The sequence below is a fragment of the Rissa tridactyla genome, chromosome 12, assembly GCF_028500815.1.
Source record: "Rissa tridactyla isolate bRisTri1 chromosome 12, bRisTri1.patW.cur.20221130, whole genome shotgun sequence".
Taxonomy (NCBI): Eukaryota; Metazoa; Chordata; class Aves; order Charadriiformes; family Laridae; genus Rissa; species Rissa tridactyla.
This window is the reverse complement of record NC_071477.1, coordinates 10,897,565-10,913,639: the sequence shown is the minus strand read 5'-3', so window position 1 is coordinate 10,913,639 and position 16,075 is coordinate 10,897,565. Positions and strand designations below refer to the sequence as shown.

The following is a 16,075-nucleotide window of genomic DNA, read 5'->3' as shown; positions in this document are numbered from 1 at the left end:
CCCCATAGGCAGCAGTCCCCCAAAACCATCCTCCCTCCCCGGCCCAGGGCTTCCCAAGTGCTGCCGGAGACCCTGCGCCAGCCTTAGGGACGCCCACAGGGAAAGGCTCTTGCTGGGCCTCTGCTTTGGGGGCTGCAAAGTCAGGGCAGTGGCCTGCGCTGCTGCAAACTCGGAGAAAACTGAGCTTTTAAGAGCTGGCCCCATGGTGCAGCACCCCCGTGCCCTCTGCTCCGCAGCCTCCTCTCCTGCCCTCGCTGCCCAGGGAGCACCTTCTGGGGCTCCTTTCACTGGAAGGGGACACCGTTTGGGTTTAGAAAAGGAAAGGAGCGGCTTGGCCAAGCAGAAGCGGTTCTCTCCTGCGGTTGGCTGTCCAGAAAGCCCCATCTAGTGGCATATTTTGTGAGGAATTAATGCTGCACCGTTGGGAATAAAAAAAAAAATGACAAGTCGCTTCATCCCTCTGGGTCCTACAGGTACCTGGCGCCTCCGGAGGCACTTATTTATTCAGCTGGGTTTTGGCTTGCAAACGTGAGCAAGGCTTGAGGGGCAGGATTGGTGCCAGCCCCCTTTAGGGGTGCCCTGACCTTGTGTGACCTTGAGATCGTCCCCAGCTCCGGTCCCCAGCCTCCCCACCTGCAAAAGGGGATGATGCTGTGCCCCACGGGACGCTGTGTGGTCGGACCCGGTGGCATCAGCAGAGCCCCAGCAGAAGGTGCCATCGCGGCAGGATTGCGGGTGCTGGAGGCTTGGGAATACACAATCCAGGGAGTGTCATCTCAAGAGCTGATGCGAATATTCCAGAGGGGAGAGAGCAGGCGGATGGAGTTGGTCACGGGACTTTGCAGGCACAGAAGCACCTTCCCTGTTTTAGAAGGAGGGGGTGGAAATCGGGCTGTAGAATCAGCTCCATTGATTTTTATTTTTTTTTTTTGATTCTTTTTTTTCCCGGTGGCCTGATCCAGCATCTGCCAATGTAAAGCTTCGCTGGGACTGGGTTTGGCTTCTGTAAGGCAAGAAATAAATTTCATTGATCCAGGGTGCCCTTCTGCATCCCGCTTTGGTTGAACTAGTTCCGAAACTAGACAGGCAAGTAACTTGTAAAATGCTAGGGTGGGGGGAATTCACTGGGAAAAAGAAACCACGACAGCCTGGATCTGCTGAGATAGGAAGCAGAGAGGTGGGAGATAGGGAGGGAAGCCCTGGGAGCGCTATAAGCCCACCGGTGCTTTCTCAGAAAATTTTAAACGTGTCCTTTTGTAGATTGATTTGGGCCGCATCGTAGAGCATCCCTGGACAGAGAATAACTCCCTGGGCTCGTTAGGGCAGGCACAGCAGGCTGGCAGCAGAAAGGCTGGCAGGGCTGCGCTCAGCGCTGCTTGTACTGTGGCATCTCTAAAGCTGAGCGCTGATGCTTGGTTTTGTCTCTTTTTTTTTTCCCCTTTCCTTCCCCCTTCACTACCAGTTACCTGTGTCCTGCCCAGGACACTATAGAAACGTGCCTGGAGAACCTGCTCCCAGACTTTTCCCTGCTGTCTGGCTTTCCGGCAATTTGAACCTACTTCCCAGCCCTACGCTTCAGGGCCTATCTCTGACTTGTTTCCCTGGCTCTCCTCGGACAGAGCAGCTCTGCTCCACGTCCTCCTGCTCCACAGCTGAAAATGCCCTTGTGCCCTTCCAAGGTCCTCGGTCCCTGCCAGTTTTAAGTAACTCCAGCTTGAACGGACAGACACTGCCAGGGCTTGTGCCCGCGTTATTAAAAAGAAGTGGCTCCATAGCAGCAACAACTGCAGCGAGGGGACCTCGAGCCGGGCTGCCACACCACATTTCTGGGGAAAAAGAGCCTCCCCGAGCCCCTTTGTAGGGCTCCAGCTGCAGACGGCAGTGGGGACAACCTGTGCCAGCTTTAAATAACCATATTTGTGCATGTGAAAGAGCTGTGCCCCGGCTTCACAGGCACAGAGTCCAGGCCAATGCTCGCAGAGAGGCAGGGTCATCGTTAAAGAGTCTAAAAGGGAGAAATATCACCTCTAGCAACAATACCTTCAAATGATTTTAAAGAGGGCACAAAACCAAAACATGGAGAGAAACAAGGGCAGGCACCCTCTGCTGAAGCAGAAATAACCTTCGAAAAACAGCAGCAAAGATAACTAGTACTAAATATTTATGTTTAGAAGCAAAGTACCTATTATAGCAGATTTACTGCAGGGAGAAAGCAGGGAAAGTAAAGAAAACCAGACCTGGGGCAGGGGAGGGGCTGGTGGTGTCTGCAGGATAGTGCAGGAACAGGAAGGTGAGGGGGACAGTAAAATACCAACCCAAGAAAATTTAGAAATCGGTTACATCCAATTGGAAAGTATGAGCCAGTATCGCACGCTAAATAACTGCATGACACTTAGGAGCCAAATAAGAGTTTTAGTTGTATTCTTATGTTAACTTATTTGGATTTATCTGAACTTCAGATCTGAACTTCTGGATCCATGGTGTAAATTTTAGGGATGATTAGACTAAAATCTAATTATTATCATCTAGATACGTCTGAGACTTCCCTAGCACAGAATACAAGGCCAACTGTCTACATCTGCTATAATCTATTTTTATACAACTGCTTGTGACTCCTTGGCTTGCTGACCACTAATTTTTAAGCATGTAAGTAAAAATCGCAGCATTCTACTCAAACACAGCTGTTTAGCATGCGTGTGCAGGTGATACTGAAAGCAGACTTTTGTTTGCTGGTTTTTTTTTTTAAATGGTCTTGACGGGAGATGAGTCTAAGTCAAATTATTCAGTCTTTAATTTGCTGGGTTTTGACAAACATTTATTAATGCAAGTCTCAGCAACAAAATCTTTTATTTCAATATTTTCAACCAGAAGGAATGTTATAGCTCTACACCACAAGGCCTGTATGATACACACTTCTTGTTTACCCTATTTCCATGCTGCTTGGTGTACCAAACACACTCCCAAACAATTCGTATAGATGGCTCCACAATCTCCGCTTCTGAGGCAGCATGGCCCAATAAAACCCGTTAGCCTGCTTCACTCCCCCCGCTAAATTATTCCATCTGTAAAGCACAAATAACAAAATATATTTTTGCTTCTAAGAGCTTCACTTATCTGCAAAAAAATAGAACTGCTTAAGAGTGAGCTAGTTAGATTATGAAAGGGTCCAAGCACGCACCCGCACGTTCGGCACCTCCCAACGTATCTGTGAGGAGGAAGCGTTCACAATTTGATCCAACTAAAAAGGAGCCAGCCAGCATTCAAGGAAAGGAGATCCAGCCTATCCAAAATACTGAATACCTTCTCATTCTTCTCTCTAGAGCAGGATGAGGAGGATAGAGCTGTAGCTATGAAACATTTCTCTAAGTACTGGGACACAGTAAGAATGAATCTTCCAAACACTGCAAAATTTCAGAACAAAACCTAAAAGGCTTTTTTTTTTTTTCCCCAAAACATAGTGAAAACAGCATACAGGGCTTGAATATCCACAGCACAAACCAAAAAACAAAGGGAGTTCATTTGATCTACAGTGCTTTTGTTAAGGTATGCACAGACTTTAGTGCATTCTTTTTAGAACTAAGCTCAGAAACTATACTCCATTTTTCATTTTATTAGAAAACTAAACTATATGAGGCAAAGAAACATTTGATCAAACACACAACAGTGAAAACATGGCACTGACAAGGCATTTAACCCAACCATTATCACAAACCCTGACTCGGGATTCTCTGTTGCTTTCAATCAAGTATACATCATTTCTGCCATGTGAGACATTTTCTTGGGAATATATAAGTAGTATTCCATGTATCCCGAAAGATCTTCAATAGTCACGTCATCCACAAAGGCTCGAGCTTGCTCAGAACAAGATCTGGGAGAACCTGATGAGGCTGAGCCACAGGGGGATCTATTTTGACGAGACTGGGCATGAACTCCTAGGACTGCCTTTTCGCACTCTGACAGGACGCTCCGCAGTCCCGAGAAAGAGTACACTTCCATGGTTCGCCACTGTTTGCACTGGCACTTCTTGTCCGTACAAGGGCACTGCTTGTCATTGCTAAGCATGGATAAGGACTGGAAGTCGGAGGTTTGGCTAGAATGCAAGCTAGTTTCAAAGGATGAGGAGAGAGCAGGGTAATTCTCTCTTGACTTCTCCAAAGGCTCTTCAGCGGTGAAAGCTTCCAAAGGTTCAGTTCTCTCATCACTGGCCTCGAAGTGAGATTCGTGCCTGTCCTTCGTACCGTGTTCTGCTGTAACAAAAATGTCTGAACTGATATTACCCTTTGATGTTTCTGCCTGGGTTTTGTGTTTCAGCTGGTTGTTGGCTTTCATATTGCAATACGTAAACTTGGGAGGATGCAGGACGGGAGACTTGGAGCGTCTGCGACGTGGGACTCTTGCCGAGCCTCTGGAAGGCTTTCTCGCACACCTGCAGGGTTATAACAGGTGAGCAAGTAGGTAACTCCAGAATCCACACCGTAGCTCAATAAGCTCTAAAATCTGGCTAAAAAATGTTTTAGAAGATTTTTTTTTTTCCTGTTTAGAAAAATCAGGTGACAGGTCACTTACAATCTCTGACAGGGACAGTGGAGGAGTCTGAAGAAATTGGGGCTTCTCCACAGGAAAGACACATACAAACATCCTTTAGTTAAAGATACTTCCCCAGAAATCTTCTGTGCTAAGCAAAGGATACTTTGTCATCCCAAACTGAACTGTAGTGAAGAACCTGGGTATCAGGAGGAGCTGCTGGCAGAATTGCACTGAATATCCAGGTACTTCAACACAGAAATAAAATAGCCCAGGAAAGAGGTGGGGGGGGTCACAAAGGTGTAAGACTTGAAGAAAAAGACTTCTGAGGAAATCAGTGGAAAACAAAATTTTAGGTACCCTCTCTAAGAGAAGAGGCAATATTGTTTTTAAAGTCTTTGATGAAAGCCCCTTAAAAAACATCATATCAAACAGTTACGGTAAAGTTTTGTAATAGAAAGGAGAGAAAAGATATGTTGCAGCAACTAATTAACAACAACTTTCACTGGAAACAGTACGCAAGTGTTAAATGTCTCAAATTAGAAACACATGCACGGTGCAGTGAAGGGTATGTTTTACCCATGCCATGCTTCCTTCGAGCAGACAGGCTGTTGCTTGGCTCCATCCATGGCTGCTCTTGTCGGTGTTCTGAGAATCGTCCCGTCACCCACAGACAGAGCCGCAATACATCTGAGTAAAAAGGAAAATGTCGCATTATGGTAACACCTGAACATACTGCTTCAGAAGTCGAGATTCAGCCTATTCGCTTTAGACACTTAACTAAGACATTTAAGTTTGCAGCCTTGACTTCCTCTACAGTCAGTGGGTTAGAAACAGGATATTACAGGGATTTAGCTAACCGCTTTTACTATATTGACCTCAGTCAAGTGTCTAAAGATAGGTGAGATGAAATGAAAGGAGGCCAAAATGCCCAGAGGCTGATGTCATGCCCTATTTGTACCAAAATGACACATTAAAGGAATGTAAGTTCAGGTTCCAAATGTTCTTGTCAGACAATAGTTGTTAAAGATAGACTCCTACCCATCTAAAATGCAAAGTCAAGAACCCATAGCAGCACGCTGAGAAGTCGTTAGTGGAGAAGTGGATGAGGTACAACAGACAAGGGCAGACTACTAATTTATTTCTCATTAAATTTCCTAGATAAACATGGAATGAAAAAACATCTGGCCCTAGAGGTCCAGACAACAAACATAAATGCCTCAGCATGTGAATCTGCATTTATAATGACTGTATGCGTAATTTGGAACACAGGACAGGAAATCGTAAGAAATGAGGCTGAAATTCTAGCAGAAGAGCCGAGGTACTCTGCCCAAAGCTGATCTTAACAGATTAGTCACAAGACTTGAACTGTTAAAAACACAAGCCTGCAAAACAAGATCTTTTTACGCCTAAGAAGATATCATAAGGAATCAACCAGAATTCCACATCGTCTGTCACTGGCAATACATCAAAAGTGGTATGCTTAATAAGCGTAGCTCCTTGTTAGAGAACAGCTGTTTCTTTCCACAAGTAACAGAAGACCTGCTGAAGTAGAGGAAATGAGCAGCAAAGCAAACCATATTTTAACATGCAGAGCAAGTAATGAGTTCACAGTATTGATGGTTATGGAGATGAATTCACAAGGTATCATTAATTATCAATACAAAGCTTTCTCTTGTGTCTGTGAATTCCCAAAGGACTTCAAGTGAACTGCCTCACAAGCTGTTAGACTGCATAATTTAATTAACTCCTAATTTAAGGAAGATGCTTATACTACATATTATCAGTATAACCAGTACGTTATGAAATAAGTTTTTAATATAAGAATGCCTGCAGACACTTTACACTACAAAATCCCTCAAAATCAGAAACAATCAGCACTCTTATTTGGCCTGACGATTTCCAGTGAGACTGTGCTCTCCAGCACACTACGAAGCAATGGTGCTGCCCTTTAGATGCTTCCCAAACAGATCGTCATGTGCTACATACAGTACATGGCTGAAGACACCAGAATTTACATGAACGGACAGACAAGTTCTGTATCACACAAGGTGACTACGGCTACCACAGCAGTTAAGAGGGGGTTCACTGCTTTGGGCAAGTCATTTCATGTTTTCATGCAGTCACTGTGTAATTTCAGTTGGATAGCGTATAAAAATTAGTAATAAAGTACTGCTTTGCCTGTCAGACAGTTATAATGACTGCATTTCACAGCAAGCGATGCAGTTGCCTCCTCTTGGAGTGCAGGGAACCTTTCCCAACTTGTGATGTTTGTTTTGAGATTCAAAATAGCAGAAAACAAACACGTAAAAAGCAACTGACAAGTTACAGGGTCTGTTTTGTTGCTTGCTTACCCTGCCGCATCCACCCTCAGCTTTTTGAACGCTGTTTGCAGACTCTCTTCCTCTTCATCTTTAGCCTCCAATTCCATCGATGGGCTCTCAGCGCGCAGCCCGCTGTGCCATGCAGAACAAACTGAAACACAGAAACGGGGGTCTGACGCCGCGCTCTGAACACACATGCTCTCCAGAGGCAGGTTCCGAAGTCCCCGCCAGGCGGTTACCCTAACACCAACCCCCCCCCGTTCCCGGCTTCCCCTCACGGCCTGGGCGGGAAAGGCCCCCGCCCCCGCCCGCCCGGCGTTTGAGCGGCTCTGCCGGCGGGGCGGGCGCTCCCGGTGAGGAAGCGGGGGGGATGTGGGCTGTCCCGGTGACAGGGGGGTGTCCGGTCGCCCCGGGGCGCGGGGGTCACTCACCGCCGCCTCACGCTCGCGGGGGGGGGGAAAAGGTGGGTGGTTCGCGGAGCACAACAGGAAGTGAGGTCACCACCCAGCGGCGCCGCGCATGCCCGTTGAGCGCCTGTGCCAGCGGCGCTGGTCCCGCCTTTTCCGGTGGAGGCGGGGGTCACATCCGGTCGGCCGTGCCCGGCGGGAGGCGGTGGGGGCTGGGCCGGGCCCGCGGGGAGCGCGGTGAGTGCGGGCGGTGGGGCAGCCTCCCCTGCCTCGGGCCCTCCTCTGGGCCTGGCGGGGCTGCGTGTCCCCGCGATAGGGCCCTCTCTGGCGGGTCTCCGGGCCGCCGCCCGTCCCATGGCGGGGGTGTCGGGCGCTGGGGATAGCCCCGGCGGGGCGCGGGGGTTGTGCTGAGTCACCCCCGCTGCCGGCTGGGCCTTTTCCTCCCCGCTTAGGGTCGGGGCCGAGCGGCGGTGCCAGGGCTTGTCCCGGGCTGCGGGACCGGGGTGTCCACTGGGCCCCCCCTCCTTGAGGCTGGGGGTGTCGCTGGGCGCGGGGTTCCCCGGGGCCGAGGGCGGGGAAGTGCGGGGGGTGGGAAAGACGGTGAACCGGCCGGGGGGGCTGTTTGGTTCGGGCAATGGACGGCCGGAGAATCGCGGCGGGCCGTGTCCCGGCTCTGGGGCCGCTCCTGGGCTGAGGGTCTGGGCTGGGAGCGGCTTGGAGCGTTTAACGCCTGAACTGTAGAAGTCCTGTACTGCTGGGGAATAGCTGGAAATAAAATGGGAAAGGATGGATGTGTGCTATCCCAGGAGATGAAGAACACGGGTTTCCGTGTGTTTTTTTGACACAACGTTAAACTTTGGTTGTTTTTCACAGTAATTAATTTTTTTCTTGGTACTGGTGCTAGTTGGCTGGTGTGTCTAAAATGCTTAAACTTATGCTTAGTTATCACAGAGTGAGTGGGTCTTTATCTGAATGAATTATGGATCTTTTTGAGGGTTTACTGCGTCAGTGATGAAGGGCAGCACAATAAAATATTTCGTTTAAGACTAGTAGTACGTTTTGGTTAAAGTACGGTGATCTAAAAATGTTTTACTACCATTTTCTTGTTTAGGTTATATGATACAGGGGTTTGGTATTTTAAAAAAAAAGGTTGTAGATGAAATTTTTAATTTTAAAGAACCTTCTATTTGGGTCAAGGAAAAAAAACTTTTTGAAGTAGGGACCGTATGTTTCACCAGATTAGTTGTCTTTAACTAAGACAGTATCTAAAATAATAACTTGCTCAGATGAGCATCGTGTTGTCAGTCTGTGTGTTAGCTTCCTCCTCTCATGTTTACTTGCTGACTCACTGGACAACGTGTGCCTTGAAATTGTTGGGATACATTATCCGTCTGCATGTGTCATAATAGTTGTCTGCAATACAGGGTGTCCAGATGAAATCATAGCCAAGCGAGCAGTCGGAACAATAGCGGGGAGAGCTACCAGCTCCAACTGGAATGAGGTTGTGAAGGAACAGAAATTGCCACTCTGTGTCTGCATAAGTAACTGAGCTGCAGAGGTTCTGATTACTCCTCTCTCTTCAGCAAGATCTTTTCTTTTCCGTGCTACAAAAAAGCTGCTTCTTAGTTGGTCAGTGCAGTGCTAGCGTAGGCATTATTGCTGTATTATTAGGTAGAGTTAGTGCTCTGTATAAGTGCGTTCTTGTTACAGGAGCTATTGCCATTCACTGTTTGGATAGTCACCTTAATGGATTTTTAAAGCTTGAGAAAGATGCAGAATCACAGAACGGTTGAGGTTGGTAGGGATCCATGGAGGTCCAACCCCACCCTGCGCAAGGAGGCCCACCCCAAGCTGGTTGCCCAAGACCACGTCCAGACAGCTTTTGAATATCTTGGTGTCCGTCAGGACTCTCAGGGCCTTTCTTCTGCAAAGCTGCATTCCATCTGGTTGGCCCCAGCATGTCCTGGCACACAGGCTTGTTCCTCTTCAGGGGCAGACACTTCCCCTTGTTGGAGTTCATGAGGTTCCTGTCAGTCCCTTTCTCCAGCCTGTTGATGCTCTGGTGCATCAGTCACTCCCTGTTTGGTGTCATCAGCACACTTGTTGAAGGTACATTCTGCCCTGTCATCCACATCATTAAGGAAGATGCTAAACAGAACTGGACCCAGTATTGGATACACCACTAGTTACTGACCTCCAACTTGGTTTCGTGGCGCTGATCACGCTCCCCTGGGTGGAGCGGTTCAGGCTGTTTTCAGTCCACCTCGCTCTCTGCTCATCCAGCCTGTGCTTCATCAGCTTCTCTATCAGCATCTTAGGGGAGACGGTGTCAAAAGCCTTAATGAAGTCCAGGTGGAAAATATCCACTGCTCTCCCCTTGTCTGCCAAAGCAATGATTTCATTGTAGAAGGGTTTTGAGTATGAAAACCTTGTAATTTAAAGATAAAGACTGAGAAGATGATCTTGTCACAACCCATACAGTGTAGTCGAAGGCTCTCTCAGTAATAGCACCCACACCAAATAGCCCTGTTTTTCCTGAAGTAGAGAAGTCAAAAGCATTAAATGAAGCAGGTTAATCAGCCAGATAAACTTCAACAAATACTGAGCTTGAGGTACTCTGGTGCAGAACTGAGACTTGGTACTGTTGGTGGCTGCTGCTCAGCAAAAGCAGAGCCCATGCTAAGGAAGAAAACCTTCATGAAGTACTTTCTAGCAGTAGCATGGCTGGTGTAGGATGTGCAAGTGATTGCGGAAAGTACGCTACTGAAGAGCATCAAATTTAGAAAGTTTTGAGATTCCTTTGTAGCTAGATTAAATGATGGCCAGGGCAGATTCTAAAGAAATACATCAGCCGGGTTTTATCAATCCCTTTCTTATTTAAAACAAGGCTTATTGTTTGATGTTTGTACTATTATTTGCATTTGTACTTGTGCAAGAGCTTCTTCTGATGTCAGAAAATTTTAATAGCTATTTGCAATCAAAATATCATGTTCTGATAGGAGTGTGTTACTCTTGCTGGGATCTAGACATAAGATCAAAAAATGTTGTATAGCTTAAAGCTTTATCTTGGTTTAAGAAAAATCTGGTTTTTTTGTTGTTTTGTGGGTTGGGTTTTTTTAATATGTATGTAACCAAGTCCCAAAGTCAGAAACAGTAGTTGTAGAAAGTTGACTGTTTCTAGTGGTGGTGCTTCTTCTCGCTTTTCACCTCTTCTGGAGTTATTCTGGTAACACTCTTAAGACAAACAGGAAAGTCTGTCTAAACTGTAGTGGATGTGCAAAACACTGTTGACCCCAAATTTCACTTTAAATTTGCTAATTCACCTATGCAGTTGTACAAGAGACTGTTTGTTCCGTTCTTGGGTATCGTAAAGCTTGTTCTGAATCAACTTTCAAAAATGTTCTACTAGAATGACCTCAGCTTTGTGTGCTCAGTGTGCTATTTTGAGTTTATTTTCATATATTATGATGCTGCTGGGCAACTAATGTTTTTAACAAGGTTCTTACAGTCTTGTCTCTTTTCTCCTTGTAGCAGTACATGGTAACTCTGGCAGCTTCTGGCCATCCCAATAATGAAAACGGAAGCTAAGGATGGAGAAGAGGAAAGCCTGCAGACAGCATTCAAAAAGCTAAGAGTTGACACAGCTGGGTAAGTAACACCACAGGGAGGTACGGAGTTAACATCTTCAAACGGACTCAAAGGGAACACCCTTGTGGTTAAATTTGAAGGAATGAAGTAATTCCAAAAGGTTAGGCACTGAAAGCCTTCATTCTAGTTGAACAAACTGAAATAAATTCTGCACTTCTGAAGGAATTGTGATTTCTTTGATCCTTGTTAGCTCCCAACAGGCTTGAAACAAACCTAACGCTAATCAGCAGTTGACAACATGCTTGAAATGAATTTTGGCGTGAATCTGGCTGCCAGAGGTTATGTCTGTAGCACTAAAACTCTGCTATTGAAGTTAGCATATTGTCACGGCTCTGAAGGCCTGTCATGAGAATAAACTCCCATCTTTTCCCAGGAGAGAAACGTTCTTTCCATGTCAGTAAAGGAGAGCGTTAGATTCACTGCATGATTCCCACACAAGCTATTTTTATTGATGTCACTTAAAAATTTCCTATTTATAACCAAAATCACTAAATGGGAAAGAATCCTTTTTGTGTTGTCTGGTTTTGTGGGAGATCTGCCGCGTGGCATTTGCCCTCCCTGTCCCAGGGAGCAGAACACAAGCAGCATGTGTCTTCTGTTGGTGATGATCGTTTTTGTCTGAAATGAGGAAAAAAAAAAAAAAAAAGCTGCTATATACTGTTTTTTCTGCTGTCAAATGTACGCCATTACATATTACTTCTATAGTACTGTGTTTCAGTAAGCTATTGTCAGCGATGCAATTATGGTGGTGACTGAAATGAAGGTGTGGGTAAGGCAGTGTGTAAATATCAAGATGATAACTAGAATTACCGTAGAACTTAGATGGTGAGTAGATGGGCTTCTAAAGTTACCTTTCATTTAAGTAATTAAACTTGTTAGAAATGTATCGCCACCTAAGTGCCTCTCACTTCTTCAGTATCACTAATCCCACCCCCAAGTCAGGCATACTTAATTACTTTAGAGTTTTTGCTGTTGACCTTCAATTTACTGCTCCGTGTTCATTGTTCTTTAAATGGAAAATAGCAGGTGTTTGACTAATAGTTCAGCCTCTATTAAATACCAGCTAAAGCTATCCTAGAACAGTGTGCGGAGACTTAACTTCACTGTTCAGGGAATCGGCCCTGCTTACGAACCAATTTGATAGAGGATTTGGAAAATCATTTCCTTGTGAATTCCAGTGTAATACGTGAAGTCACAACTTGGAAAAATTGTTCTTGGGATTATCGCAGCTCCTTGAAAATGGGAGTTGGGGAGGAATTTATAACACCAGAAAAATTAGTAAATCTTCTAAGGTCCCTGGCTTGAATAGAATTTGAAGAGCTGACACAACTCTGTTGCTCAAGTGATTGAGCTTGCAGTAGTATGAAGAGTTTTAGCTTATGTTGTCCTAGACAGAGACTTAAGTGTTCACCAGCTAAACAAAGTCTATTTATGTCCAAAGAACATTTATTTTTAGGAAAGAATAGCTTATTTGTCTCTGGAAAAAGAGACGCATTTCTTCAGTGATGGTGTTTTTCCCCTCCCCTCTGCCGGGAAACTGCAATTTAGCCATTGTATGTGCTTCATCATTGACGTGTGGAGTTTGGATTGGCAGTCTAGTTGCTGAATGGCATCACGTTGGTGAGAGAGTCCGTTATCCAAACTTTTGAGATAGGAATGTGTAAATGCTGTCTTTCTGATTTGGGTTGTCTTTGTGGGCAGGTCTGTTAAGACATATTGTAAATAATTTGTGGCAATCTCTTCTGGGAAAGAAGATTCATAAGCTTTTTCATATTCATGATGCTGACCAATGTAGGGTGTTAACTTTTTTCTCTTTCACAGATGTACTGCTTCTCTCTCTGTGGGCGAAAGGACAAGTCCGAGAACACTAGTCAGAACAGCAGCAGATGAAACCAAATCTAAGAATGTGTGTACTTCTAAGGAAACCTGGCATGGGTAAGAGAAGCTTAGGATTATCAGACTGCGTCAAATGATACTGCATTGACAGGGAATTTTAAATAGACAGCTTTTCTAGTAACTACACCCCTACGCAAGGGAACCAAGCTTTCTTTATTACAGAGACTGTTTAAAACACTCTACACCACATTTTTCTGTTCGTACGTGACTACTGTTCTTATTTACAATTATACGAAGTGAAAGGAAATGCTGTTCAGCTATAGGTCTCCAAACACCGTAGATGTTTCTTAATATAAATGTGAACTGCTGTTTTTGAATTGAACAATCATGAATACATCTCTTTCAATAACTGTTTGATATTGCAGAAGCTGTCAGTATGCCTTGGGAACTAGATTAAAATAAATAATTGGTTTCTGGAGTGTCTGTGTGGAAATTCACGCTCATCCTGTACTGAAACAAAACTACTCTTTGGTCTTGATTCATTTGTTTTGTGCTGTTGTCTTGTGCTTGGTCCTTCTTGTAGAGCTTATTTTGTCACGTCTCATGTACTTTAGTCATTATCTAACCTTAAAAGCACACACTTTTGGTTTAATTTCTCAGGTGTTCCTTTTATATTTTATACAGCTGCTTGACTAGAACAAAGTCACATTCCAAGACAGTGGAATACCCTGAGCAAATACTCTGAGCTTAAGGCTCTTGCATGCAATAAAAATGCAGTAGAGATTTTGACCGATGTTATTTGTAATCCAGCAATAAGTCTTTTAGTGAATCTTCACTCCCTTTCCCCGGTAGATCTATGAAGAAGCCTTCAAGAGGAGTTGTGAGAACCCAGCGTCGCAGGCGTTCCAAGTCTCCAATTCTTCATCCTCCAAAGTTTATCCACTGCAACACAAAACCACATTCCACGTGCAGCCAACTAGTGCACAAGAGCCAGATCGATGCCCCAGATGACAGCAGTGGGTTTGGGACGCCAGTCCCAAAGGAAACCTGTGCACATGAACGATGTGGTATTGCTCCTGATGGTGGCCAGAAGGGAGCTGACGTTGAGTCTTTGGGAGCTTCTGTTACACAGTCGGCCTTGGAGAACAAACAGAACTCTCCAGCTGCTCTTTCTCTAGTATCCAAAGCAAGCCTAGAGACTACGGAGCTTTCTGACTTTCAGTCCATGTGCAAGCTAAACACGAACAAGTCATGTGCATGTGCAGATAAAGCCTGTCAGTGTAAACGATGGCAAGATATGGAAGTGTACAAATTCTCTGGCTTGCAGAGCACCCTCCAGTTGGCACCTGACAGAACAGTTTCTGAGGATCACTCCCAGTCTTTGCCATCAAGAACTCCCTCAAGTTCTCCACGCTCCTGCTCTGAGCAAGCCAGGGCCTTTGTGGATGATGTGACTATTGAAGATCTTTCGGGATACATGGAATATTACTTGTATATTCCGAAGAAAATGTCTCACATGGCAGAAATGATGTACACCTGACAGCAATGAGCACTAAAACCAGAAGGGTGGATGGTTTAAATCTGCCCTCAGTCGCATTCATGTGAGATACAACCCACTCCCTGCTCACTGTGCTTGCAATAAAAACACTTCTTTGCATCTTAGCTGATGTTCGTTATTTAAGGTGGACAAAGAGTTTAGCCGTCTCCTGTCCTCTTCTTGGTATTGTTATTACTCTAGGCAAATTCAGGAGGCAGAGTTGTCTTTTCCTGGGTTGGGGCCATTGTTCATTCTTTATGCATAAAGAGGCTTCATTTCTGATCGACTGAACAGGCATCCTCCTGCCCTGTCGTTGGTGCTGAGGTAGTCAGATGCCGGTAGGTTAACATAACATTTGCTAGACAAGAAACTTGGATGATCAGAGTGAGATTGTTTCAAGAGGTTGTTCTAATCTCTGTTGCGTTGTTCAGTGGAAAATGTAAAGCAAGCGTGATTTCTTGTTGAGTGTCCAGCAGGCCTTAGAGACTTTCCTGCAGCAGCAGAAATACCCTGCTTTCTTCAGGGGGGTTGCTTCTCTGGTTAACAAAAGGAGAAATGAAGGGACGGACCCTGTTCGATTTATTTTTTTATGAAGGCCAAAACAGCCTGCAGTGGTCCCGGTTCCTGCACCATGTTGTTGGCTTTGTTCAGCCTGCTCTGTAACACCAAGTGTAACACTGCAAGTATTGAGATCCATAGACTTGAGCTGCACAGTAGGGGAATCTTGAGCACAGTGTTTTCTTTCCCCTTCAGTCTTTTTATGAAACCGTTGCCACTTTAGGTGCTTTGTCCAGGTCCAAAATATTGGTGGAGCTTTGCATTCTCCTGAGATTTGGCAGAATTGTTTCTTTAGAAACAACCAGTTTGCCATACTTAGTGTGCGTCAGCACAGTCTGTCTCTTATACATATGCGTATATGCAAGGGAACATCCCATCAAATTATATGATTTGTTGAGGGGGAGATGAGTTGTGTTGTCTTTACTATTTGCAGTACCTGAATATTTCTTGACTGTAAGGTCTGGAGAAGAAATGGAGACAAACATTTCCCTGTGAAATCCTTCAGTTTTACTCTTGTTTGTTGTTTTGGGTTTTTTTTTGTCACCTCTGTGGCAGTGCCTAGTACCTTAGAACTAAGTGGCCAAGCAAATTTACCTGTTTTGCCGGTTCTGAAGTGTCATCTACCCCTTGCAGAGTGTACTTAGGTCCCACATCTCCCTCCCGTTTCTCTGCTCTTAAGTAGTTGTATTTCTGCATTCTGAATTCATGGCAATTGTTTGGTGACTATTGTCTGCAATGCTGAGCTTCAAAGTGCAAAATGACCTTACTTCTCAAATACTTATTCTTTCCTGTTCCCAAATGCTGGCAGGCAGCAGCCACCGCAGCGTTGTGGGGCTGAGAACACCTTTCTGTACGGTGCTGCTTTTTACCATTTCTGTCACTAGTCACCGCAGACCGGTACCTGCAGGGTTAGGGACTGCAGAGTCAAGTGCTCAGTACCGTGTTACAGAAAGCAGATGGAAATCCAGGAGGTAATGTAAAAAAATAGAGTAGGAAGATGTGAACTGGTGCAGGCTGGGGAGGCAGGCGAGCGGTGCAGGGCCACTAGAGGTCCCCCCCAGGCCAGCTGCGGGCTGGCTGGGCACAGCCGGCTCCTCTGAGCCTCAGCCTTTTGGGGGAGAATGGGACTTTTTCTGCCAAAATGAAGAAAGACGACGTGCTCTGGGTGGTGCCTTGGTGTGCGCACAGTGCTAGCACTTTCTGAAGCCTCATTGTGTGGTATGTTAGCGGTCAACAAAGGC

At 45.5% G+C, this 16,075-nt stretch overlaps 2 protein-coding genes across 4 annotated transcripts; one reads left to right on the top strand and one right to left on the bottom strand.

Moving 5' to 3' along the window:
* Window positions 1-2,828: 2,828 nt before the first annotated feature.
* LOC128916584 (oxidative stress-responsive serine-rich protein 1-like) lies at window positions 2,829-7,413 on the bottom strand. 2 transcript variants are annotated; one of them, XM_054218491.1, is made up of 4 exons: window positions 7,280-7,413; window positions 6,879-6,999; window positions 5,104-5,214; window positions 2,829-4,426 (listed from the first exon to the last, which is right to left on the bottom strand). In XM_054218491.1, the coding sequence occupies exons 2-4, from the start codon at window positions 6,953-6,955 to the stop codon at window positions 3,742-3,744; spliced, it is 873 nt and encodes a 290-aa protein (XP_054074466.1). In that variant the 5' UTR covers window positions 6,956-6,999; window positions 7,280-7,413; the 3' UTR covers window positions 2,829-3,741. The 2 variants fall into 2 exon arrangements, with proteins under 2 accessions (XP_054074466.1, XP_054074465.1); XM_054218490.1 differs by lacking the exon at window positions 7,280-7,413 and having other exon boundaries at window positions 6,879-7,265.
* Window positions 7,396-14,401, top strand: OSER1 (oxidative stress responsive serine rich 1). 2 transcript variants are annotated; one of them, XM_054218492.1, is made up of 4 exons: window positions 7,396-7,492; window positions 10,787-10,903; window positions 12,725-12,838; window positions 13,592-14,401. In XM_054218492.1, the coding sequence occupies exons 2-4, from the start codon at window positions 10,827-10,829 to the stop codon at window positions 14,277-14,279; spliced, it is 879 nt and encodes a 292-aa protein (XP_054074467.1). In that variant the 5' UTR covers window positions 7,396-7,492; window positions 10,787-10,826; the 3' UTR covers window positions 14,280-14,401. The 2 variants fall into 2 exon arrangements, with proteins under 2 accessions (XP_054074467.1, XP_054074468.1); XM_054218493.1 differs by lacking the exon at window positions 7,396-7,492 and adding an exon at window positions 8,173-8,756.
* Window positions 14,402-16,075: the final 1,674 nt, after the last annotated feature.

Bases quoted from the DNA above. Each gene is read 5' to 3' on its own strand.
- LOC128916584 (XM_054218490.1), bottom strand. From the start codon at position 7,045: ATGTGTGTTCAGAGCGCGGCGTCAGACCCCCGTTTCTGTGTTTCAGTT. The intron at 5,215-6,878 runs GTAAGCAAGCAA...CTTTTTACTCAG, and splicing joins CTGAGGGTGGATGCGGCAGG to ATGTATTGCGGCTCTGTCTG. The intron at 4,427-5,103 runs GTAAAACATACC...ATAACCCTGCAG, and splicing joins TCGAAGGAAGCATGGCATGG to GTGTGCGAGAAAGCCTTCCA.
- OSER1 (XM_054218492.1), top strand. From the start codon at position 10,827: ATGAAAACGGAAGCTAAGGATGGAGAAGAGGAAAGCCTGCAGACAGCA. The intron at 10,904-12,724 runs GTAAGTAACACC...TCTCTTTCACAG, and splicing joins CTAAGAGTTGACACAGCTGG to ATGTACTGCTTCTCTCTCTG. The intron at 12,839-13,591 runs GTAAGAGAAGCT...TTTCCCCGGTAG, and splicing joins TCTAAGGAAACCTGGCATGG to ATCTATGAAGAAGCCTTCAA.